Source organism: Perca fluviatilis, chromosome 2 (assembly GCF_010015445.1).
Source record: "Perca fluviatilis chromosome 2, GENO_Pfluv_1.0, whole genome shotgun sequence".
In the NCBI taxonomy this organism is placed as follows: Eukaryota; Metazoa; Chordata; class Actinopteri; order Perciformes; family Percidae; genus Perca; species Perca fluviatilis.
The window spans coordinates 3,144,246-3,162,520 of record NC_053113.1 but is presented as its reverse complement, the minus strand read 5'-3'; the positions used below and the strand labels follow the sequence as shown (position 1 = coordinate 3,162,520).

General features: G+C 41.4%; 3 protein-coding genes across 3 annotated transcripts in view; all 3 read left to right on the top strand.

The window, feature by feature from the left end:
- The window catches only part of LOC120570817 (NACHT, LRR and PYD domains-containing protein 3-like), a 172,096-nt gene that overhangs the window by 66,304 nt on the left and 87,517 nt on the right, over nt 1–18,275 (top strand).
- The window catches only part of LOC120571282, a 175,363-nt gene that overhangs the window by 76,272 nt on the left and 80,816 nt on the right, over nt 1–18,275 (top strand). The window lies entirely within an intron of this gene.
- LOC120571072 (zinc finger protein 271-like) overlaps nt 1–18,275 on the top strand; it is a 78,448-nt gene that overhangs the window by 3,391 nt on the left and 56,782 nt on the right. The window contains exon 3 of the mRNA XM_039819780.1: nt 949–1,646. Within this exon, the coding sequence (XP_039675714.1) occupies nt 949–1,646 (698 nt within the window). The remainder of the gene's footprint in view (nt 1–948; nt 1,647–18,275) is intronic.

The following is an 18,275-nucleotide window of genomic DNA, read 5'->3' as shown; positions in this document are numbered from 1 at the left end:
TCTCTCTCTCTCTCTCTCTCTCTTTCTTTTTTTTTTTTTTTTTTTTTAAAAAAACACACTGCCATGAGTCCATGATAATGTCTGATTACTCCACATTGTCATTGTAATATTTTGTGATTGCATTCTGAAATTTATATTTTGCAGCGTTTTTTTTATTTTTTTCCTCTGGTGCTATCTGTAGAAGAAAAAAAAAAAAATAGCCTACACTGTAAGTCAGTTGTAGGCTATACAGTGGAGTTGCATATTAAGTGGTGTAGTAATTTCTGTAAGTAATTTTGGGGTACAATTTGGTTTTGATGAATTCTACAAGCAGCAATACCACAGGCCAAGTAATCGCCCGTTCCAAACAGGCACATTTTCAACGGGCACTGCACTAGTTTGTTTAAAATGTTACAACCAATTAGTTTTTTTATCTGTTAATTTATCAGAAGTTATATCATCATCGCGATATTCAACGTTACGGCATATCTCATATTTTCCTCATATCGTGCAGCCCTAATAACTACCCTGAAATTGTGTCAGATGCAGCATAGTGTCGCAATATTTTCATCTGTATCTGTGTCATCTTTTATTCTAATTTGTTTAATATGTAAATAGTTTTTTCTTTCTAAATGATCTGATAATGTTGTGTAGTCATTGTTTTCACCTTCATTTGACTAGTTTATAACTGAACCCATTATTACTAAACCTAGCCGTCCCGCACCGCGCCACTCACCACCGCCAGTAAATTCTCAACCTGTGGGAAACACTGAGAAGAGCCTGATGGTTTCCATAGTCACATGTCTGAAACCAGAAGAACTTTACCTTTATTTTGACATAAAATTAATATATGTATTTCAAAAGGTTTGAATGTGATTTAAAGGATGAAAAATACCCAGAGAGCAAGTCCAGGTTTTAAGAAGGTTGTTCACTAACTCTCGGTCTCTCTCCGTTTGTCTGTTGCTATAGAAACGGAGAGGAGGAGGGGGACCCAAACGTTACTACTGTCAACACTGTGACAAATCCTTCACAACATATGGATATTTAAAGATTCATCGGAGAGTTCACACTGGAGAGAATCTACACAGTTGTGATCTATGTGGGGCAGCTTTCATACTACATTATCTACTAAAAGTACATAAACGCATTCACACTGGAGAAAAGCCTTACAGCTGTGATCAATGTGGGGCGGCTTTCACACGAAAGAGCAGCCTAAGAAAACATCAACAAAATCACACTGAAGAAAAGCCTTACAGCTGTGATCACTGTGGGGCAGCTTTCAAACGACAGAGTACTCTAATAATACATCAATGCATTCACACTGGAGAGAAGCCGTACAGCTGTGATCACTGTGGGGCAGCTTTCAATCGACAGAGTACTCTAATAATACATCAACGCATTCACACTGGAGAAAAGCCGTACTGGTGTGAACATTGTGGAAAAACGTTTTCTAGCCTTAAATCTCACCAGCGCATTCACACTGGAGAGAAGCCGTACTGGTGTGAACAATGTGGTAAAACTTTTGCTCAGAGTGGTACCCTTAAATCTCACCAGCGCGTTCACACTGGAGAGAAGCCGTACTGGTGTGAACAATGTGGGGAAATGTTTTCTCAGAATGCTGGCCTTAAATATCACCAGCGTGTTCACACTGGAGAGAAGCCGTACCGGTGTGAACAATGTGGGAAAACTTTTTCTCTGAGTGGTGGCCTTAAAACACATCAACGCATTCACACTGGAGAGAAGCCGTACAGATGTGATCTATGTGGTAAAACCTTTTCTGAGAGTGGTAACCTTAAAAGACACCAGCGCGTTCACACTGCCTCGTTGTGAACATGTTTCAGAGCCAAGCTGTTTCCTCCTGCCTCCTCCTCATGCCCTGATAGCTGTGTTGTTATTTTCTGATCTTCTCTCCACATTGAAGGCTGACCAGCAGTAACTTTATCTTCTCAACAGCATGGATGTTATCCTGGCTAGGACTACACATTACAGTGAGTTACAGAGGAATCAGCAGGAGAGCAAAAACAGTGAAGACTGTCTGATGATGATGGTTACTTTGTCTGCCACAGTAAGAGATTGACACGCATCTCCTCCTCCACCACCTCCATCTTCTAACAGAGTAGCAGTGGATGTGGACATTCCTGCTGGCACTCTGTCCTTCTACAGAGTCTCCTCTGACTCACTGATCCACCTCCACACCTTCAACACCACATTCACTCAACCTCTTTATCCTGGGTTTATGGTCTGCTCTGCTGGTTCCTCAGTGTCTCTGTGTCCTCTGCAGGACTGAGAGTCTCTCCTGTGGACAAAAACACTGACTGAAGATCAGCTGCTGAAATCAAAGTTCAGTCTGTTCACCATCACACACACTCTGCACTGTGAAGCAGATCTGAGACTCAAACACAGAAACATTCATCTGATTTCATCTCTGGGATTATCAACATTTGAACTGTTGGACTAAACATCTAAAAAATAATCAACAGCTATAGGTTACTATTTTGTCCTTTATAATTTGAATTATATTCTAATATATTTAAAAGTTGGAAATAAATTTAATAATAAATCATCATATAGTCTAATGTTTCTAAATGCTTTTAATAAAATCTAGGAAGGAATCTGGAAGACTGAGCATGAGTTCTTCCTCCACATTTGGTAACAAGAATAGAAACAGCTGATATTTGTTGAACGTGCCCCTCAAAACCGGCGGAGAGTCTCGCGGGTCAAAGTTGAATCAACACACAAGCTGCCAAAAAGTGATCGCTGTCCGTGGGAACGGCTTCAAACGTTAGTCCACAATTTACCTAGAAAACTGCGTGGTACTGGATTCATTGGTTCTTTAAAACGGTATTTCAACTGGTAGAAAGTTCTAGGTGGGCAATAATCTGTCAGATTTAACCTCATTCGTTAAATGAAGTCATTTAGAGGCAAAACCTTTCAAACACAAGCTAGGAGCTACGATCACTTTTTGGCAAGTGGAAACGTGCATTTTATGGATGTATTGCTTCTTAGAGAATGTATTTAAACTTGTTAAGTTCTTGTGGGCTATAATCTGTCAGATAGAATTGAAATCCAACTAACTGTTGTAGACACAGATATGGTCATAATGATGCTCCAAAATGATGTCAAATTGCATTTTGTTTTTAAATGTTCCCATTTTCATAAGGGGAGGAGCCCTAAACCTCCTGCCAAATATGGTCCTCCAAGTCTTTCCCCAAACCTGGGGAAAAGTGCTCAGTGTAGTTAAACAGGAGGAATGTGAGGTAGAACAACAGCCTGTCAACTGCTACTGTTGATTCTGCATCAAGCTGCACAGTTTGGACATGTGCAGCTAACTGACTGCAGCTGGAACATCTGGTGGAGCATCACAGCTGTCTAAAAACAAGGACATATTATATATATATATAGGATGTTAATGACTGCTACACTTGATTATATCAATAATTCATAGTTACAAACAAGTGTGAACTTTTCATTTAATAATCTTCTTCTGACATTTTCTCTTCTCTGTTTGTTTCTGTGACTGAATGTGGTTTTAAATCTGTTGAGGTGTGTTCAGACTGAAAGCAAAGACACTGATGATGTCATACAAAGTCAGAAAATAGAAAGCAAACTGTTTCCAGAGGACACTAAAGAATGATGGAGTAGCAGGAAACAGACCAGGTCAGATAGTAAACAGCTGATTTATTCATCTGACTTGTAGAATAACCTCAATGATTGAATTGTTTTAAATGTCTGGGAATGTGGAACAACTAAATGTAAAATGAATGAAATAAAACAAGGTCACATGCTGATTATTTGTGACTTGATTTGATGGATTTATTCTTCCTGTTGTGTCTGTGTTTAAACTCCTAATTAAAAGGTAAAGTTTTCCTCCACTAAAGGTTCTGTTGTTGCTGACAGACTCAGATTATTATTCTAAGTGTTTGACAACATTATGGAAAGGATCCCTACAGAGATAGAGCTTTTAGTTAAAGAGTAAGATCCTTTTAGTTTAACATGAAACAGCCCCGAAATCACCATCACCAAACTCCACCAGACTCCATGTAAATAATCAGGACTTTTAGCGTATATAGAGCCAGCATATCTCCACCAGACTCCATGTAAATAATCAGGACTTTTAGCGTGTATAGAGCCAGCATATTTCCACCAGACTCCATGTAAATAATCAGGACTTTTAGTGTGTATAGAGCCAGCATATCTCCACCAGACTCCATGTAAATAATCAGGACTTTTAGCGTGTATAGAGCCAGCATATCTCCACCAGACTCCATGTAAATAATCAGGACTTCTAAAAACTCTTCCTTTACATCCCAGATTTTTACAAATATGCAATCGTGGATATATACCTCCGCCTTCATGTACACATTTAAAGAGATTAATTCATGAATAATTTCTTAAATAGTCCATTTTTATATCATAATGTGATCTGTGATAGCACAGGACTGACTTTATGGATTTTGTTGATGCAGGAAAATCTATGTTTTATGTTCTTTAATTAAGTTTTAGTAAGTATTCCTATTTGGAATTATTATTTTAATGTACATGTTATGAGACTAACATGGTCATGTTCAGCCAATATAATATAATATGATATATAAAATACTGTCACACAGGGCCGTGACCAGCTGTGACGGCCTGATGTGACGGGGCCTGACAGTCGGCCATTTTCACTGCCATTGCTCAGCATGCTAGCTTCCTAGCATCAAAACTGTTAGCTTGTAAGCAAGGCATTTCAGTAACATTTTTAGACATTTTTTTAGACACAGTTTTGGTTTTCCAAAAACTTTCATTGTTTTCTAGGATATTTTAGTGTGACAGCGCATGACCCTTTAGCTCGTCCTCTCCAAAAAAACATGCAAAAACAAGCTTTAAATCATAAACGTGATTGAGAAAAAGTCACCCTTTATCAGTGTCAGCATCAACTCAGTCACATGATGACACATCCTCTGAGTCATAACCTTAAAGGCGTATTACACACTTTTTATGTAACGTGACAGGGCTGCCCGAAAACATGGGGACAGTTATAAATTACCATTTATTTGTAGAATTTATGTAATATTTAATGATTTTTATAAATTAATGTGAATGATAACAACTTAAACTTTTAATGAATACCAATTTTTCTAAATAACTTTAACTTATAAGTTTTCAGAATAACAAAATTATGGACAATGTAGTTAAATTTGGCTGAGGACAGACCATTTTTGAGAATTTGTAATTTTCAAAAGTGTTTTTAATTAAGAATAAAACATCCAAGAACCTAATATTACATATTCCTTTAAAGCGCAACTCACAGAAATCACCCATTTAGTATTTTTTTGTCAGTTTGGGATTATACAAGTTTTATTCACTGTAACAACTCCAGGACAGATAATGTACGTTTCTGGTAGGATGTCCCAGTCCCTTAACAGTGGCGGTTCTACACGGAGGCATGTCGGGGGAGGCCCATGCCTCCCTAGACATGTCCCTGGCCCCAGTGGCGGATCTAGAAAATTTTACATGGGGGGGCAAAGGGGTAGCAAGAGATCTTGGTAGGGTGGCAGGGGAAGACGGTACATGGAAACCCTCATACATAAACTGATATGCCCTACTACGCCCCGCAACGCCCTGCTATGCCCTAAACTGCTACAACTATTATTTCTATTCATAGTTCCATTATCTTTTTTGTTACTATAATTACCATTATTATGAATCATAATTCTCTATATCTGTATCCATCTGTATCTAACCAGCGACCACCAAGACCCTGGATATGTCTGATGTTTCTGTTGCACCAAATGTTTGCTCTTGGGAGAATTGTTGGGTCATTGTAACTTAAAGAGTGTGGTCTAGACCTACTCTATCTGTAAAGTGTCTTGAGAAGAGTGAACTGTTGTTGTATATGTAAATATTTACATATCTAACCCTATAACATATACAACAGAATGGAAATAGCCAAAAACTGAAAACACATCATGTCACAGGACATGTTATGTTACTGTACTGCAATTTATATGTAAGGAGAATATAAACCAACCATATGGTCCAGGGGTTACTGCAGCCTCCTCTTCCTCTCTGTCATCTTCATCCTCCTGATCACTCTCTGCCTCTGTCCCTCTCTCTGAACTTGCAGCCTCCTCTTCATCCCTCACTGTCAATTCTTCCTTTCCCTCTTCTCTTTCACTCATTTCTGCATCTCCTTCTGTGGTCTTCTCCTGCTCTGACCTGCCTGGTCTCTCCAGTTTACTGACTTCTCCTTCTTCATTTCCCTCCTCCTCTTCCTCCTGTGCACTACTCAGGATTTTCTTGGCTGGCAATATCCCCACTTTTAGGCTTCAGCTAATATCTCCAGCTACTCTGGCCTGCAAAAGTCAAGATTTGAAAAGCTTGTTATTCTTGTATTACATTACACTGTATGGCCCTGTAGCTAATAAGTAGCCTAAAAAACATAACATCAGACGAGATTTATTACATGCACACATCAGTTATGTTTAGACTAGCCTTCTTAATCCCGTTGTATTTGTTGTTTTCCCAGTTTGACAGTAAAGGATGTTGCCTGGTTTAATTTGTGCAGCCGTATTGCCGTGATATGTGAGAGGAAGTGGATTTTATAATACTCCTTAACTAATCATATACAAATGATCGATCTCAGCAAGCACTGTGTAGTGTGTTGTAACGTAACGCCACCGAAACGGCGACCCTCTGTAAACGTTATGAATTCAAACATGCCAGTTTGTAATATTTTGTATTATGCTCTTCTTGTCTTTACTGAAATCAAACTAATCAAACAGCAGAATGCGCTTACAACCCACGAGGGAGCGATTTGACTTTTGGCTAACGTAATGGACGCTGTTGTTGATACTGACTCGCCTTTAGCATACATTATAATTATTACAAATTTAACTTTAGATGAAACGTGTGTTTTAACTTCACCTGGGGAAACAGACTTCACTTTGAGAGGCTCGGGGAGGGGGGGGGCAGCTCAGTCGCTCCAGTCTTTGCCGGGATGCAGGGCCAGCACACCGCAGCAGACTCGCTGTGTGCGAACCTGAATGTGCGAACGGCGCTCTGCACGTTTGATGCAGGGACGTAGCTAAGTATTTGAGGGGCAGGGGGCTAAGATTACATCTACAATTATTATTTATTATGAATTAATATAAATTAATTGTTTGTTTCAATGTTTTAAGAAGCCTGTGCACATAGTGGCAGTTTGTTTTTACAAGCAAAGTTTTTTGAATGCCAAAGTTAGGGGGGCAGCTGGGGGCAAGGCCCTACAGTGGGGGGGCAGCTGCCCCCCTTGCCCCCCTGTAGATCCGCCCCTGCCTGGCCCCCCCAGCTTCCCTCCGTGCTGACCAAATAAAAAGTTATGAATTTATTATGGTTTTACACGCAAGCACCAAAAGCGGAACTAATGTGCGACGCAATGTTCTACACGGGTAAATTAGAGCGCCGCACCCAACCACTAGCCTAGAGCAAGGGGGTAATGGTGCGTTCTTTTTGTCCACCGAAGTCGTTTTACGAGTTGTTTTCCGGAGTTACGACCCGGAAGTTGCAAAAAGAACGCCCCCGAGGTCGTATTTACAACTCGTCAAGTCGTCTGAACTCAGAGGACCCTGAGTTCACTTTCAAAGATGGCTACGTCGTGCATCACACGTAGTAAACATTGTGGTTATCTACAATTTTAAGCACTTTTGTCTTTGTTGTAACCAAATGAAGAAGTCGTACACATAGCACTGTATATTGCTACCTATAGGCATGTCGCTACAGTCTTATTAGGAGTTAAATACCGCCTGATTAGTTATTTTGTAGCTTGTGCAGCTGAGACGCTCGGTTGCTATATGACAACAACGGCTTTAAGCCGAGCCTTGAGCAGAAAGCAGAACAGTAGCCTAACGTTAACGTTAATCAAAACGTAATTTTCATGCATCAAACTGTGAAATATAGTTGTGTAATATGTCAATAACTGGGTGAATAGAATCCTAAATGTTACTAAAAATGTTACAAAAATCATCTTTTCTCCAACTCGTAGTATTGTGTGACAAAAAGAACGCAACAACCCACGGTAACTCGTTTTCCGACATGGATGTGACGTCACACTCGAGCTACTAGTTGCGATTACAAGACAAAAAGAACGCACCATGAGCTTCGCTTCAGAACTCGAACCTCCTATGGCGCCATTTTGACACTACAAAGAAATCACCTCCCGTTAGCATTCCACTGACTAGCATATATTTCGGCGCCACTTTGACAGCGAATAACTTTACATCTGAAGCGTTTAAAGACTCTATTTGTCCGTTGTTTAGTTCTAAAGAAACACGACAATGTATAAAAGGCTCCATTACCTTGTAGCTCACGTTATGGCTCCGTAGCAGACGTTTTTGTAAAAATACACTAACGATTGTGTCATAACCAAGTGACTTACTGTCGCACAGTAGAGGAATTACCGTATAGTACAGGAGAAGCTCGCAGGCAGTTTGGACTTCCATTAGCTGTTTAGGTTTAATTACTAATGTTAACTAGCATGTTAGTGATCAATAATTAGCCTGTGCTTATATTATCTCCTTACATATACCTACACTCTCCGTCTCTGTAAGATTGGGAATTATTGAGATTTCTCTTGGCACAGCTACCAGAAGACTTACAACTTTCAGACAGGTTGCTCACGTCACATTTACATTTAGTTCGGTGGGCTCGGTGAGATTCGGGGCTGAGGTTGTAACATTGTTGCATTTTTCATTTGGTTTGGTTTGCGTCACACTGCACTTTATCAAACGCAGCAAACAGTGGAAACACACGTCACGTGGTGGAAGCAGGCGCTTGTTGATTGGACAGAATATCAGAGGGAAACTCTCCGAAATAATGAAGCTCCACTACATTTCTACCGTGTTGGCTTTTCTGGTTCTGCTTTAGTGTTTCTAATATTTTAGAGGAAGGTGAACAATGGGAGCAGCTGACAGTGTTGGCTCTATCATTAAATGTATTTAGTTGTGTTAAAGAGGAGTTGGAGCAGAGTGGCTGTTAAAACTTAAGCCACTGTTTGGAGGGAACAGGAATCTTACTGGAAGCTGACTCGCTAGAAAAGATTCATGCATTTTATTGCTGTAAATTGAAAAAAGAGTTTCAGGCATTCACATTTGCTGGAGGAACTAACATGCACACGCATTACATATATGTCTGAAAGTTATCATCCCTTAAACCAGATATTTAAGTCTGTAAACTGTGTGAAAGGTTGAAACTGCAGGCTAGTAAATGCTTGTTGGTCCACTTCCTGTGTTTGGGTCAGATCCCGTTCTCACCTAGTCTGGCTATCACCAGACCAAGCTCAATCTTTTCAGATTGAACACGGTGAAATCAAATCACCGGCAGATGGAGCTGGGTTTACCCAGTCTAGTTCTCACCTGAAGGGAACCCAACTCTAGTTCACTTGGAAGAGAACCTGTTGGTCTCTTTCATACTTTTGCTCAACTTGCTCATCAGTGTTGTTCATGAACGCGCTAAAAGAGCCTGTTCATTAAACCTTTTCAGACTGAAGGCTTTAAACATCTATCATTTTAATCACCATAATAAGACTTGAGCCTAAGATAGAAAATATCATCTTTCAGAACCTTGAAGGCTCCATAATTTCACACTCTGAAATGTACACAGTGAGTACTTTTACTTTGAATACTTCAAGTTAGTGCTGAGTAAGTATGTAGCTTACTTTGACTCCACTAGACTTTCTAATGCAGGATCTTTACTTGTAACAGAGTATTTCTACACTGTGGTAGACTATTGCTACTTTGACTTTAATCTTTAGTTTAGTTTGGTCACTTTTTACTTCACTTTTATTCTGCTCAACCTGAGGCAGATTATTTTGATGATTAAGACATGAACATGTGTCTTGTTTGCTCTCTCTCGTCTTCTCTTCAAAAACAACCGTTCAAACACAAGCTAGGAGCTACGATCACTTTTTGGCAGAACAGCAGAAGCGTGTGTCCCCCCACCCCGCTCCAGGTGACTGATGGACAGACAGGTGCTGCTGTCGGTTCACTTTCCTTCTTCAGTTGTCGGATGGAAAGTTGGAGATGTTTCCAATCAGCAGAAATCAGCTGGGACAGCCAACCAACACACACACACTGGGAGTCCAACCACTTTAATTCATGTTGACTTTGTGAATATTATATCTGAACTTTTAGCTTCAGTCTTTGTCAGAGACCAAGCAGTTAGACAATTAGGATAACAGGAGTTTGTTGTAAAAAAGTGGGTTTTTATTTACCCCAAAAATTCACAAAACAATATAAGACAAAGAACTTAATATATATAAACCTCTAAAATAGGTAAACTCAATATAACTTAACCCAAAAATAACTATAACAAAAAATACATGTGCACATCAAAACCTGCCCCCCCAAAATGAGACAACAGGGAACATATATACTAACTGGGCCAAACCAAATAACCACCCAGGGGAAACTAAAATAGACATAATTGAAACTAATACAAATAAACGCCAACCTAAACCTAAAGTCCCCCTACAGCATGGCATCTGATGGTATGGCCCAATTGGCAGGCCATAGTAGATAACAGTCCTTCACCCTTGGCCACGCCTTTTCTGCATCAGGAAGGACCTCTCCACCAGCATGGTAACAAAGACAACAAAATAATGATTAATATAACAAAACCTTGCAATGTAGAAAAGTGTATTCCATTTAACCCATATAAAGCTACAGGAAATAAATGTGGATTATTAATTAAGCAAACAATGTAATGGGTTGGTTTTAATGTTGAAATTATTTAAAGTGTGACTGAATGAATTAATGTGTACCAAAAAGTATAGGGTGAAATGGTGTACTATATTACCATTGCTGGCTGTTTAACCTGTGTGGCTTAGGCCATCACACACGCCCCCCCTTCAGGACTCTCGCTGGAACTGCGAGAGAGGTAGTCAGCTGTGAGGTTGTTCTTGCCTGGGATGTGCTGGATGTTAAAGCGGAAAGGTTGGAGTGCCAGGTACCACCTGGTTATTCTGCCATTGCTATCCTTCATCCTTTCCATCCACTGAAGAGCTTTGTGGTCCGTCTCAAGGGTGAATTCCCTGCCTAGGAGGTAGTACCTTAAGGAGTCGAGAGCCCACTTGATAGCCAGGGCCTCCTTTTCCACTGTTGAATACCGAACCTCTCTTGGGAACATCTTCCTGCTGATGTAGGCAACTGGATGGCGGTCACCAGGTGGTCCCTGGAGAAGCACCGCCCCCAGACCCCTGTCAGAAGCATCTGTTTGCAGAATAAACTGTTCATCAAAGTTTGGACTGTACAAAACTGGTTCCTTACTTAGTGATTGCCGGATGTCATAGAAAGCTGCCATTGCGTCCTCTGTCCACAGGATCTGATTGGGCCACCGGGATCCAGTCAGGTCTGTGAGAAGAGCTGCCCTGGTGGAGAACTGCGGTATGAAGCGGTGGTAAAAGCCTGCCATGCCCAAGATCGAAGTTGTTTCTTTGTCTGTGGCAAAGGACAGGACGCTATGGCCTGGATCTTGTTGACCTGTGGCCGTATCACCCCATTTCCGATGATATGGCCCAGGTAGGCCGTCTTTGCAGCCGCAAAGACACACTTTGATGGGTTTATGGTCAACCCGGCAGAGTGGAGACAGTCCAAGACAGCCTGCAGATGTTCCAAATGCTCCTTCCAGGTGGTACTGTAAATGACAATATCATCCAGATATGCAGCCGCAAAACCAGTGAAATCACATAGTACCTGGTCCATGAGCCTCTGGAAGGTGGCAGGAGCTCCGTGCAACCCAAATGGCAGGACCGTAAACTGGAAGAGACCCAATGGAGTCCTGAAGGCTGTCAGCTCTCTGGATTGCTCAGAGAGGGGAACCTGCCAATAACCCTTGCACAGATCTAATGTGGTCAAGTATTTTGCTTTGCCCAGTCATTCAAGCAGTTCATCGATTCTTGGTGTAGGATAGGAATCAAACTGAGAAACTGAATTTAGGTACCTGAAGTCAATGCAGAACCGTATGCTGCCATCCTTCTTTGGCACCAGCACCACTGGGTGACACCACTCACTTCTTGAAGTCTCGATGATCCCCAGGGACAACATCAGTTGAATCTCCTTTTCCAGTGAAGCCAGTAAGCGTTCAGGGATCCTGTAACTAAGTCGTCTCACTGAAGCCCCTTCTTTAACAACAATGTTATGTTCAACAATATTTGTCCTACCAGGATTCTCCTGGAATACTTCTGAATTACAGATGTCTCTCACCTGGAGCTGCTTGTCTTCAGAAAGGTGGTCGAGGTCATGGTCCACTGGAGCCCCAGCTGAAGGTAAGTATTGTTCATCCACTTCCTCTTCCTCTTGCACACCTCTGATGAGCATCACTTCTTTTCTTTCTGGACGCTGCACCCACTCCTTCAGGAGATTTATATGTAGTATCCTACTTGACCGTGGTTTCCCTGGGGTTGACACCTGGTACGTAGTGGGCCCTAGTTTCTTAAGAATCTCTATATGGTCCTTGCCACTTTGCCAGAAGCTTTTTGTCATCACTGGGGAGGAGCACTAGCACTTTCTGACCAGGGTTAAAGGACCTCTGTCGGGCCGACCGATCGTACCAGGACTTCTGCTGTTGCTGGGCCTCCACCATGTGCGCTTGGGCAAGCTCACTCATTTTCTCTAATCGTTCCCTCATCTGGACAACATAGGATATGACATTAACGGATTCCCCCCTCTCCTTTCCTCCCTCCCAAATCTCTCTCATCAGTGAGAGAGGACCTCGCACTTCATGCCCGTACAGAAGTTCAAATGGAGAGAAGCCAGTAGAAGCTTGGGGTACTTCCCTATATGCGAAGAGGAGATATGGCAGCCACTGATCCCAGTCTGTACCGCTGTTGTTGACAAATTTCCGAAGCATCTGCTTCAAGGTCTGATTAAAGCGCTCTGTCAGTCCATCTGTTTGGTGGTGATACGGTGTAGTCCTCAGGCTTCTGATTCCTAGTAGCTGGTACACCTGTTTCAGCAGCAAAGACATGAAGTTAGTTCCTTGATCAGTCAGGATTTCCTGAGGGAAACCAACTCTGGCAAAGAACTGCACCAGACAGAAAGCAACTGCTTTGGCTTTTATAGATTTAAGTGGAAAGACTTCAGGGTACTTTGTAGCATAATCTGTTATGACCAGCATGTAACGATTCCCTGCTTTGCTCCTTTCAACGGGGCCCACAATGTCCATTCCCAGCCGCTCAAATGGGGTGCCAATGATGGGTAGCGGTTGGAGAGGAGCTCTAGACGGAGTTTTAGCAGATGTTATTTGTCATTGAGGGCAATTTCTACAGAATTCAGCTACATCTCTGCACAAACCTGGCCAGTGGAAATGGCGTTTGACACGTGCTGTGGTTTTGTGCTTACCCAGGTGGCCCGCCCAGGGAACAGAGTGCCCCAAGGTAAGTATGTTCGGTCTCACTGCTTGGGGAACCACTAGCTGCAACACTGACCCCTGTTGATGATAGAGCATGCCATTTTTCAGAATATACTCATCTCCGTTGAAGTCCAGCTCAGCTTCTAGCCCCTTCTCCTTTGCTTTCTGAAAGAGAGACACTAAAGATGGATCAGCTTTCTGCGCCTCAATTATGTTCACTGGCATTTGAAATCCTAAGGGTAACTCTGGTTCAGGATTGGTTAGTGGTTTCACAACAGTGTGTCGGAACTTCTCCTGCCGTCTCTGTCTATGAGTTTTACGAGACTTTCCAGGTGCTGTCTCCAACTCGTCATTGTAGAAGGGCAGTACACAGAGAGTCTCAACATGGTCATTTGACTTATTTGCCTGTGCTCTGGTAACAGCCGCATTACATTTCCGGCCTTGGTCAAATTCCAACAAATCAAAAAGCACTGGAAGATCTCGCCCTAGTACAGCAGAAAAAGGTAAGCAATCAACAACTCCAACATTCAACAGGTAAGTTTGCCCCTCTACTTTTATGTACATGTCAGCTGTTGAATATCTTTTCTCATCTCCATGTACACAACAGATAGGTATGGTATCTTGGGTGCTGATTATGTGGGGGGGTACAAACCTCCTGTGCACAAGAGTCTGATCACTTCCAGAATCAAGCAGGGCCTTAAGAGTTGTTCCATTCACTTCAATATTTGTCATTTTAATAGATTGGTCCTTCTTGAGCTCAGGTTCCTCCTGAGGGCGTGGTACAAAACACATTTGTGTCATTTTAGCTGAGTTTTTAGGGCACATGGGTTTTGTATGGCCTTCTATGCCACATAGATAACAGATTGGCTTTCTTCCTGAGGATTTTAATGCTCTGCTAGCTGGCTGGCTTTCCCCCATGGGACGCTTACCCACACCGGTCACTGGTTGGTAAGCTGGTTTCCAGTTGTAATTTGTTCTCCATAGGTTGTAGCTCCATGGTTGTCCCTTCTGCCGTGCAGCCACGAAAACATCAGCCAGCCTTGCAGCCTCCATTGCTGAATCTGTGTCATGTTCTCTGATCCAAACCTGAAGCTCTGGGGACACCATTCTCAAATACTGCTCAAATATAATCATTTCACCAATTTCTTGGATGGTTTTACCTTTTGCCTGGATCCACTTCGCATAAAGCTCCTTGAGCCTTGCATACAGCTCCTTGGGGCTCTCATCAGGGTTGACCTCTAGGGAGCGAAATCTCTGCCTGTATGTCTCAGGATTAATGTCATATTTAGCAAGAAGTGCAGATTTCACGTGGCCATAATCAAGGGAATCATCAATGTCCATATGCACATATGCACTTCTAGCTTTGCCTGTCAGTAATGGAATTAAATGAAAAACCCAGTCTGTTCTTGGCCACCTGCATGCTACAGCAATGCGTTCAAATGTAATGAGAAAATGTTCTACATCATCAGTATCAGTTAATTTTTCCAACCTGGGCTGATGATGTGAGAAAGCCGCACCTGCAGAAGCCACCGTGTGATTGGTAATCATAGGCTCAGTTTGGGCTGGCAGAGGGTGTAGGGTGGATGTTTGAACCCCCTGCTCTGGAGGATCGGACTCGGCTGACAGAGGATCTGAAGACGTTCGGGCCTCCACTTCACACTGCAGAAGTTGAAACTGATGTTGCATCGCTTTAAACCGGTGTTCTTGTCGTGCAGTTACCTCATTCTGCCTTGCCTCTCGGGCCTCCTGCTGCCCCATGTGAGCATGAAGAATGGCCATCACATCCGACAAAGTTGGCTCCATACCCTCTGCGTTATCCACCCCTCCAGAAGCTCCATTTTCTCCTTCATGGGTTTGCCCTTCCTGAGCAACTGTTAGGCCTGCCGGTCCCCCTTGGTACTTTCCACCTTTTTCTCGAGGCATTTTCCTCTTCTTGGGTTGGAGGGGAGGAAAAAAAAAAAAAAACACTCCTGTTTCCTCAACTGGATGATCCCACCACTGCCACCAATTGTCAGAGACCAAGCAGTTAGACAATTAGGATAACAGGAGTTTGTTGTAAAAAAGTGGGTTTTTATTTACCCCAAAAATTCACAAAACAATATAAGACAAAGAACTTAATATATATAAACCTCTAAAATAGGTAAACTCAATATAACTTAACCCAAAAATAAGTATAACAAAAAATACATGTGCACATCAAAACCTGCCCCCCCAAAATGAGACAACAGGGAACATATATACTAACTGGGCCAAACCAAATAACCACCTAGGGGAAACTAAAATAGACATAATTGAAACTAATACAAATAAACGCCAACCTAAACCTAAACTCCCCCTACAGCATGGCATCTGATGGTACGGCCCAATTGGCAGGCCATAGTAGATAACAGTCCTTCACCCTTGACCACGCCTTTTCTGCATCAGGAAGGACCTCTCCATCAGCATGGTAACAAAGACAACAAAATAATGATTAATATAACAAAACCTTGCAATGTAGAAAAGTGTATTCCATTTAACCCATTTAAAGCTACAGGAAATAAATGTGGATTATTAATTAAGCAAACAATGTAATGGGTTGGTTTTAATGTTGAAATTATTTAAAGTGTGACTGAATGAATTAATGTGTACCAAAAAGTATAGGGTGAAATGGTGTACTATATTACCATTGCTGGCTGTTTAACCTGTGTGGCTTAGGCCATCACAGTCTTCATCACAGACTCCAGCAGGTTTGGACAGTACCGAAGCCAAGTGAATGTAAAATCAATCTGATCATCACAACTAACGGTTTTAGACACATATATGGTCATAATAATGCTCCAAAATGCTGTCAAATTGCTTTTTATTTTCTTCAAATCGTCAAATATTCTTAAAGGGAGGATCCCTAAACCTCCTGCCAAATATGGTCCCCCAAGTCTTTTCCCAAACCTGGGGAAAAGTGCCCAGTGTAGTTAAACAGGAGGAATGTGAGGTAGAACAACAGCCTGTCAACTGCTACTGTTGATTCTGCATCAAGCTGCACAGTTTGGACATGTGCAGCTAACTGACTGCAGCTGGAACATCTGGTAGAGCATCACAGCTATCTAAAAACAAGGACACATGTTAATGACTGCTACACTTGATTATATCAATAATTCATAATCTATTAGCCTTGTGTGATGACAAAAACCAAAGTTTCTAAATGTGTGACTTGTTTCCATTGCTGCAGAATGACTCCTCAACAATAAATGCCATCCCAATACTGACCTTACTTCCTTCACCTTTTAATGCTTCTGCTATTTCCTTCTGCTTTGGTAGCACTAGGGTTCAAACCTTTCTGCCTAATGGCTGTCTCATCTTATTGCTTTTCCCGTCTTTTATTCCTGTTGGCCAGTCAGACTCTTAAAGTTTGGATTTTAGTTCTCTTACAAGCCAGTAACTGACCCTCTGCCGATCTGATAGTTTTGTCATTGTGGAACAAACAATCCTTCATGGACATAGACTCTTTGTACCAAAACTCTAAGGATTAATATTATTATAAAATCTAATTTAATTTTACTTTGTAGTGTGAATTGAGGATTAAAAAGTATAAAGTGTGCGCGAAGGGTGTGATTTGTGAAAAAAACAGGGGGGGGGTGTTAAGTTAACTGACTTGAACTTGACGTGAAAGTATAAGCGGAGCGTCTGTTTTATATCGTTATTTATTTCATATATGTGCACGGCTCTCTTCATCCGTCTCCATCATTACACACAAGTGAACTGGCATACATGGCATACATGCAGTATGAGAAACTGTAATACCTCAAATATAACAACCAACACTATTACCGTAATGTATTGATAAGAGCGTTATCCAAAAATGATATTTAACACACAGATACATATTTTGGGAGGAAGACACTGTTACAATTTATGACACAAATAAATGGGTAAAAACGACTTTCTTCAGAGTTCTCCTCATAGAATTTAATGTGAAATGTAACATATACACACTCTGTGTATCATTCGTTCATTCTGTTTGTTCAGACTGAAAGCAAAGACACTGATGATGTCAGAAAATAGAAAGAAAACTGTTTCCAGCAGACACTAAAGAATGATGGAGCAGCAGGAATCAGAACAGGTCAGATAGTAAAAATGTATTCATCTGACTTGTAGAATAACCTCAATGATTGAATTGTTTTAAATGTGGAACAACTAAATGCTAAATGAATGAAATAAAACAAGGCCACATGCTGATTATTTGTGACTTGATTTGATGGATTTATTCTTCCTGTTGTGTCTGTGTTTAAACTCCTAATTAAAAGGTAAAGTTTCCATCCACTAAAAGTTCTGTTGTTGCCGCTGACAGACTCAGATTATTATTCTAAGTGTCTGACAACATTGTGGAAAGGATCCCTACAGAGATAGACCTTTTAGTTAAAGAGTAAGATCCTTTTAGTTTAACATGAAACAGCCCCGAAATCACCATCACCAAACTCCACCAGACTCCATGTAAATAATCAGGGGTCTCATTTATAAAGGTGGCGTACACACAAAACGGGGCTGAAACGTGCGTACGCCACATCCCACGCAAAGGTTGTGATTTATAAAAAACAAACTTGACGGGAGAATGTGCGGTCCTCCACGCAAACTCTGAACCATGCATACGCACATTATGGAGACAAAATAGGAATTGGCGACGCAGATGGTGAGGTGGTGAACTGAAGTCAGACTGCAAAAAGTAAATGGGAATAACTATAAGAGTAGAAAAAATAAAAATATTGATGCCTCGCACATTTTTTCACTCCATATCATCCACGTTACCATGAAGATTAAATCCAGCAGTGTTATTTGCGCTTGTACTCAGTGATGACTGTTCCATAAACTGAAATCTTAAATAAAAATTTGTTCTTAATATTTAATCGGCGCTGTCTCGCCGTCACATTGTCCGCTACGGAGCACAGGAGTAGGAG